At 39.1% G+C, this 8479-nt stretch overlaps 1 protein-coding gene across 1 annotated transcript; it reads right to left on the bottom strand.

Annotated features, from left to right (window-relative positions):
* Positions 1 to 459: 459 nt before the first annotated feature.
* CSN2 (casein beta) lies at positions 460 to 4938 on the bottom strand. The gene is made up of 5 exons (XM_003800980.1): positions 4888 to 4938; positions 3889 to 3915; positions 2304 to 2321; positions 2164 to 2208; positions 460 to 1125 (listed from the first exon to the last, which is right to left on the bottom strand). Exons 1-5 carry the CDS (start codon positions 4936 to 4938, stop codon positions 460 to 462), a joined length of 807 nt encoding a protein of 268 aa, XP_003801028.1.
* Positions 4939 to 8479: the final 3541 nt, after the last annotated feature.

Genomic DNA, 8479 nt, shown 5'->3' with positions numbered 1-8479 from the left:
AAGTCAGCTTCTTAGTCTTTTACCACTGGGTACTTATAGCGAAACAAGATGTAGATGAAGCCTTTGGGGGAATAGCTATTCCTGGGGAAAAATTACAAACTATAGGAAAAAAAAGTCTTCTTTTATGCCAAACTCAATTGAATTATTAAATTTAATTCTGATTTTAGTGAGGTGAGCCTCAGCTTTTTTATCTAAATTAAAATTCTGCACAGACCAAGTAAATAAGAATTCCTGCACTAATTTCTCCCCAATAACCACAGTCTTCTGTGATCAGAATCAGAGCAGTGGCATCAAATCTCAGTAGGAGGCCTAGCACTGGGATTTGGGGTGAGGGGTGGAGGGGGTGGGAGCTTTCCAGGTGTGGGAGTCACTCATGTGAACTGTGTGCCTTTGGGCCCCGTTCTTGCATATCTATCCCTTTATTCTAGAGATCTCCGCTATTCCACCAGCACACAGCCATCAAAGGCCAAGCAGCAAGGTAAGGAAATGCGGACTCACGAGGACAGGGTTGTGCACAGCGGCGAGCTGCTGGGTCGCGGGGTAGAGCTGCTGGTTCAAGGGGTAGAACTGTTGGGTCGCGGGGTAGAGCTGCTGGGTCGCGGGGTAGAGCTGCTGGTTCAAGGGGTAGAACTGCTGGTTCAAGGGGTAGAGCTGCTGGGTCGCGGGGAAGAGCTGGCGGGTCAGGTCAACCAGAAAGTCCTGGTTTGGCAGAAGCGCTTGGACCGGCCTGGCGTTCTGGGGCTGGAGCGCCAGTTGCTCAGGGAAAGCTACTTTGGGCTGAGCCGGAGCCCACAGGGGCTGAGGAGGAAACGCGTGAGTCTGCGGGACCTGCGGCATCGCGGGCTGGAGCAGCTGCACCACCAGAGGCTTCAGATTCAGGTTTTGGGGTTCAAAGAAGGGCATTGCTGGGGATTTAATGAAGGGCATCGCTTTGTGCTTAGGAAAGCTGGTCTCCTTCGCCTTCGGGAGCTCCACTATTTCGGGCTGAAGGGCGGGCAGCGCCATAGCGACCTGAGGAAGAGGCAGGGCGTTCTGGGCGAGGACCGCGTAAGGCACCTGCTGAGGGAAGGGGACGACCACGGGGGGCGGCTGGAAGAAGCGGATGATTTTATCCTGGAGTTCATCCTGGAAATAAGGAAAAAGAATCCCTGAGCCCATGATTCAGCTATTACGGACGTTCATGATGAATTGATCTTCTCTCTTTTGGACAACCATACTGAGTACAAAGTCTTCCACTTACTGTGACTAAGAAATTATCTCAAGTCCTGTGAAACGAGTGACCTGCTCTTAGAGGTATTTAACCTGCCCGCTCACTTCGTGGAATACAGGACAAAGTGAAATCCGATTTCAGTGATTTTTTTTTCCTTTTTCCCCAAGTTGCCTGGATAGCTGTAGCCCTGCACCTTGGCCTTCAGAGAGCACCGACTTTTCCACGTAAGTTGATAATACACCACATCGTTTCCACGTGATGAAGGGTACTGAGTTTGAAAGCCTTAGCGGGGTAACGCCAAGGTTTATTTTTGTTTTGTTTTAATAAAATAGTTTTAATTCATGCCTAAATTCGGTGAGTCACTTAACACTGTCGGGCTTCCAGAATTTCTTCCTCTGGCAGAGGTAGTTTTTTAAGTCTTTCAAGGGACATCAATTTTTAAATTTCAGTTTGATTCAAAAATTATTTTGTGTGAGCACCAAGTAATCTGTTGCTAAACAAGGAAGCTGAAATATTATACTTAGGTAAATGTGTTAATGATTATGTAATTTAATTAAGTATAAAATCTTCCCTTTCCCTAAGGGAATAAGTCAACGTGGTACAGACGCTGCCCTGATCTTTTCCCAGCCCTGCCGCTTTTCAATACCGTATATGCCCTGAGAAGAAACACAGGTGCCGACCTGGAAATGTTCTGCCTAAGTGCACAATTGAAAACACGCGCCATTAAGAGTAACATTAGGCATTTTCTCTATGTCTAGATTTTAACTGCATGTTTAAAATGCATTGATCTCTTAGAAAATATATTGACTTTGCCAGTGTTTCCTTTCTCACCTGCTGGGCAGGTCCATGACATTTATTTCATTACCATTCTATAGACTAACCGTGCACATTACAACTGTGTTATTACAAATGTATTCTACTTTTACAATTTTAGAAATATAATGAAAAATTACCTGCATTTGCTGCTGTTCCTCATGTTTAACCTTCTCAATTTTCTGCTAAAAACATACCACATATTAAAAAAATTACCATCGGTAAAAATCAAGCATAGGAAATGTTGAAAATGTGTATATTTTAAGTATGGAAGTTTTACCTTGTGTGTAATAAATTCCTTCAAAAAATAAAAAATTACAATGGAGTTTAGTTTTAGTGAAAAAGAAATTCTTATTTTTCAACATAAATCAGAAAATAAAGTCTTTTCACCGATTAATGTGGAAACTTTGGTAATATCATTAAAAACTGAGGATAATTGCTAAAATATATACTTTACACTGTTCTGTATAAGCTTGATATGTAAAAGAAAGTCAGATGACCACCAAGAGGAGAAAGAAAATTAGGGAATACAGTCCAAAATGAGGCATCTAATGAGGCTGATTTCTCTGACAAGAGGGAGGCTTCCCCCTCTGACAAGAATGATCTCTAAAGCCTCATCTGATCCTAAAAAACAAATACTCATTGAAAACACACCCTCATAGCAATTAATGCATTATCTTAATCATTCTTAGTTCACTGGTGCATATCAGACTTCAAATGAATTATAAGAAATAAACACTTCCCCAAGGAAGAGGTAAGGTATCTTGGTGCACGACTACTCAAGAGGTGAGGACATACCTTGAAAGAGTGCTGCAAGACTGAATTCCGGACCTGCCCTCTTAGGTGATTTGGGACCACACTGAATCCCACTCCTCCTTATTAACTAGCATGGCCGGTAATTACAAAACCTATCCCACTGCATCTCTGCCTGCCCACTATCTGCAGGCTCCTAACTCCCGCTGGACACCCTCTCTTTTCAGTTTGCACCCCACTCCCAGCCAGTGTCTGGGCACAGGAGGGTGAATGCAGTCCGAGTGGAGGGGTTCCAGACAGAACACAGGACTGTATGGATCCTTTATAAAAAATAAAATGATTTGTAATGGAACTGCAGGGTCAAATGGAAGGGTGCAGGGCACAACTACAACAGGGACACTACTTAACAAATGCAAACACTGTAACCTAATTGTTTGTATTTTGGTATTGATATGAGATTAAAAATGCAGAAATAAAAAATCAAATAACCACTCTTCTAAGAGAAGAGTCGCAAGAATGGAAAAACAGATACCATATACCCTCAATGCCAAATTGGTATGAATTGGTCAAAGATTATGTGCAGAGACAGCAGAAATCTAGCAGTGGGGGTGAAGGGGTGGGTGGAGTGTGGGGAGTGGGGGCCGGGTGTGGGTGGGGGGTAAACACACACATGACGAGTGCAGCCCACACTCTCTGGGTGAGGAGCTCACTTATAACTTTCACTCAAATTGTACAAAAGCAAGTTATGTAACCAAAGCATGTGTGCCCACACTCTCTGGGTGAGGAGCTCACTTATAACTTTCACTCAAATTGTACAAAAGCAAGTTATGTAACCAAAGCATGTGTGCCCATATATTCTGAAATTAAAAAATAAAATAAGGAGGCCAAACGACAAATTTTCAAGTAGCTAGCCAACTTAGAACGTTCTACAACACTGAATACTGAATTCTCCAGGTGTTTTATTCTGTTCTTATACATATGAAAAGGATGTTTACATCAGAACTTATATGTCACAGCAAAGCTGTGTTAGCTTGGCTGCTGATGGGACTGATAGGAAAGCACCACGTTTACTGCTCTAAAATGTGAAAATTGCCTCTGAAAGAGGTTCTTACCTCATTCCTTGAAAGGTTTTCTACAGTCTGTGGGAAAGAAATCAACAATCAGCTATGTTTTCTAGAATATCAGAGAATATTATCATTTCATGGTTGATAAATTTTTTTTTTTTGTTCATTTGTTGCTTAGTAGGTCCAGGTCAGGTTTGAACCCACCAGCCCCAGAGCATGTGGCTGGCACCCTAACCACTGAGCTACAGGCGCCCCCTGTAAGTTTTCTAAGATAAAAATATCTTACCTCAGAGGACACACTGAGATCTTCCTTCTGTAAAGATAAAATACCATTTAGCTTGTATAGCTAATTCGTTACTAAACATGTTTCCTAGTTAATTTTTGTATCTTTTGTGCAGAACTATTCTTTTATAAATTTAAGAAATAAAAAAATGTATGTTTTTGAAACACTTTTAGAGGTTAATTGCTTTAATGTCTGTTATGTTTACTAACTTTTTCTGTATATTTTTATTTTATCTGAATTAAGACCAGAGTTTTTGACGGGTAACAGACAGGGAGCTACTTCAATTTGTAGTCCATATTTTTATTATGAATATGAATATATTTATGATGATGGTTGTGATTATTGCTTAGACCCATCCTTTGATGTTTGGGGTAGGCCCACATGAGCTCTGAACCAGTGCTCCACAGTAAGACATACCCATATTTCATAACTGCAATATTTATCTAGGTTGCACATGCATGCAAGTGTGTTTGTGCAATATTATACTTTTTTGCTGTTTTTATGTTTCTTCTTATTGTGTTTTATTTGCCTTTCCTTTAGAGTTTGGCAGCACACAGGTGTAGGAAGCACTTGACCTAGCCTGGGGCCCTGTAGGACTGCTTGAAATAGCAGGTGAGCATAAATGTTTTTATACAAGCCAAAAAAGTTCTGCTGAAATCCTTCATTACTTGCACAGTGAAAGTAAGTGTTGATGATGTCGTTCTCTGTAAGTCAGCAGATAATCTGTTATCGCTTAATTATTTAGGATTTTCTTCCTCACGTACCTCCCTTGCAAGAGCAAGAGCCACCACGCAGGCAAGGATGAGAACCTTCATGGCTTCACGTCCTGCAAATGGGAGACAAGGGGGCCATGACGCATTTTCAGGTGTGTTTTCTTATTTAGGTATAGTCTCTTTTCCTTTAAAAAGATTACATTTAATAAAAAATGTCTGCACTTTAGAGAAAAAACATTAATGGAAGTTTTAAATGAAGTTTCTTTTTGGACATGTATAAAGAAGTTACAATTTTTCACATAAAGATTTGTGAATTGAATCATTCTTTCAAAATATGTACTTGGCACTTTTATCACCAACCTGTCTAGGTGCTGAGTCTGCAGTGATGAACTTTAAAGGCTCGGCCCTAATGGCGTCTCAGTCCCACAGGAGAAGACTTACCAGGAAAATGCATGCAAGGAAAATCAAACTTTACTTTTACTTTTCTTCTACTAAATAGTTGCCATGAATATTTAGTCAAATCATATCTCCTCAAAAGACTGAGATGCTCACTTTAACATTTTCTGTATTTGCACTGTGACTCAGATGCATTCTTGGAAGGATAGGCTTGCCTCTTGTTCATTCACAGCCACCTGCAGCCTTCATCCCCACACAGCGGGCAGTGGCCCTCCTTGAGGCCACCTGACTTCAGCGACTGACCACATGCTGTGTATATATGTTCCTTCCTCACTATCACTGTCACTGTCAGGTTCTCCTGCCCACTCTGCACCCCTGGACTGCCTCTTCTTGTGAAATGTACATTAACATTTTTGAACAAAATGTACTACTTGTGAATTCTTTGCTAGATTGTATTGCATTTTCTATAATTTATTTAAAAATAATGTTTGTGCCATAATATCACTTGACACTCAATTTATTTTCTCAAAATGTTAAATTAAGTTTCTGAACTAAAAACCCTGCATGAAAAAGTCTCGAATTTATCTGAAAAATGTCTAATATCTGAAGGCTGAAAATAGTTTTCACGATCAGTGAAAATATTGTTTCCAACTTTTGTTATGGATGTTATATAATTCTTTATTGATTTTACTTTGCCTAAGACTTCCAAAAGTTTCCACACAATTGTTTTATTGCCAGAGTTCAAATAATGGATGTGGTGTTCTGTTATAGATCATTCTATGTAAGGAAGATCTCACTGTATTTTCTATATTTCATAATTAGTACTTTATAATACTATTTGTAAGACAGAATTTTATTATTGACTGATAATGCTCTAACTACTTTTCCTTTTATTTTTGTTTTTTGTTTCTAAGTTATTTCTGCTTCATTTGGAATTTTCTTATAAAATGGAACACTTTTTGTTAATTTGTCTTTCCATGTCACTGTTGTAATATCATTTTGAAATATTACAAACTAGATGACAAACAGGAAAGCTGGAGGTTCTAGGCAAGTTTAATAAATATACTCTGCTTCCAAAAACGTTGTTTATGAACATTTAATGTAAACCACTTTTTAACTCACCATGGTATCTCTCTAAACTATCTGCTAGATAAAACTTTCCCAATAATTATTCACCTTTTTATACTACAATTTAAAGATGCTCATTTTCATGGTTGCATTATGTTAAATCAAATTATAAGACTTATTTAATTCAAGAAATTAAACTCCTCTTAATACTAACTAAACTTGCGCTAAATATAAATACATGTAGTTAGTTATTACATTTTCTTAGACTCATGATGCCTATATACCATTATAATTTTTACAAAAGTTCCTTCTACTTCAATTTTTTAAATCTAACTGTTGAAAATACTTTCAGTACTAACTTCAATTCCTATATTTGAAAGACTATATTTTAAGCAATTATATTCTTTCTATAGCTCCAGCTGCTTTGAAATAAAGCAATAGGAGAAAATACCATGATTTCACATGGGAAATTCTTACCTTTCCTTCAAGGCGGAGGAGAAGATGTGAAGGTGAGGTGAGTGATGACGGTCTCTCTGCCTTAGCGGCTGTTTATATACTGTACTTAATGACATGCTAATTTTGTGGTTTGAAATAAAATCAATAGTGACTTTCAATTCCAGGAAGTCCACATAATTAGAAAATTGTTTCTACCCATTATCTTTCCCCAGAAATTCTGAGGTACATTGTAACAAGGGAGCCATTCACAAGCTGATAAGGAAAACCTGTCCAGGAAACATAATTGTCCAATAACTGGACAATTACTGGAGGACAGGGACACTCTGACACTCTGGCCTAGTCCCCAAATTCCTATGGACACAACTAGGTGTCATTAGGGCACAGTGGGCGTGAGGATTTCCCTGTCCACCTGAGCACAGGCACACAGGCCTCACAATGGCCAATGCCTCCTGCCATGAGAATTCACAGCACTTGGTGGTGAAAATGGCGACACATCCATGCTGATGGCATGTGAGGCAGACTGCTAGGACTTTCCAGACCCAAGGACTTGACTAGGGAAAAATAAACAATTCCCTTTAAACCAATATTTTATATGCAGAGGACTGAATATAAAATGCTCTATAATGGAACGGCTTGCTCTATAATGGAACAGCTCAGAGAAGAATCTGGATGTCTGTCTCGTACAGGCAGAATGCTCAGTGAATCCATCATAAAAATTTTGTGAGTGTCCTGGGTATTTATTTACCTTATAAACATTGATTCTTTTTTTCTATTTCATGCGTAGAATTATAGTAATAATGATAGCCACTTTTTCTTAGTGCTGACCTTGTACCAGGCACTGAGCACTGATATCACCTTGTATAATCTTCACAGAGACATCACCACACAGCTCTCCCCCCAACCCCCCGAGTTTAAACTAAGGAGACACCAGAAGGTTAATTAATTAGCTTGAAATCATATTGTTTCATATTGTTTGTTAATGGTAAAGATAATATTTAAACCCAGATTTTTCTTAAGTGATTCCATCTGATCACAAGTAAGTCTCAGACCCCATATTTTAACCTCCTGAGATTTTTTTATAAAATTTACTTAGAGGCAGCGCCTGTGGAGTAGGGCACCAGCTCCATATACTGGAGGTAGCAGGTTCAAACCCAGCCCTGGCCAAAAAACAAAAGAATAAAATTTACTTATCAATGTAGCATTTTGGCTTAAATGTGTAGAATTTAATTTTGCCCGGATTGGAGAAATGGGGCATCTATACTGACGGTGGGATGGGAGCCTGTCAATAAGGAGCTTCTGTTTTCATTGGGCCTCAGAGAGTAAGTAGAATTTTGAGAGACAATTAAGTAGAGGTAAGTATGTTGGCTAACGGAAATGCAGGAACTTGGGTAATTACTGCTTCAGGATGCAGAGAGGGTGCACAGCTTACTAGGCCAGATCACAAATGCCTGGGAATTTCAGGTGCCTTGTGACCTAATACAAGGGAAAAAATAAGATATTAGAGATCTGAACAAAAGAAAAATTGTAAAATATCTTGCATGATATGACTTTATAATACCAGGTGACCTGGTAGATGTTATATAAAGTTATACAGCAGTATAAGACAGATACTATGATGACCTCAGCCAGAGAAAGTGTGGTTGGCATGTTAGGCAGTGGAAAAGCAAATTTGTCATTAAAATATGGTAAATATAAAAAAGGGGGGGAAATTAATGTATAAACT

The sequence above is a fragment of the Otolemur garnettii genome, unplaced genomic scaffold, assembly GCF_000181295.1.
Source record: "Otolemur garnettii isolate 467f Iridium unplaced genomic scaffold, OtoGar3 scaffold00191, whole genome shotgun sequence".
Lineage (NCBI taxonomy): Eukaryota > Metazoa > Chordata > Mammalia > Primates > Galagidae > Otolemur > Otolemur garnettii.
The sequence above is the reverse complement of the archived record's forward strand: the minus strand, read 5'-3'. Positions and strand labels throughout refer to the sequence as shown.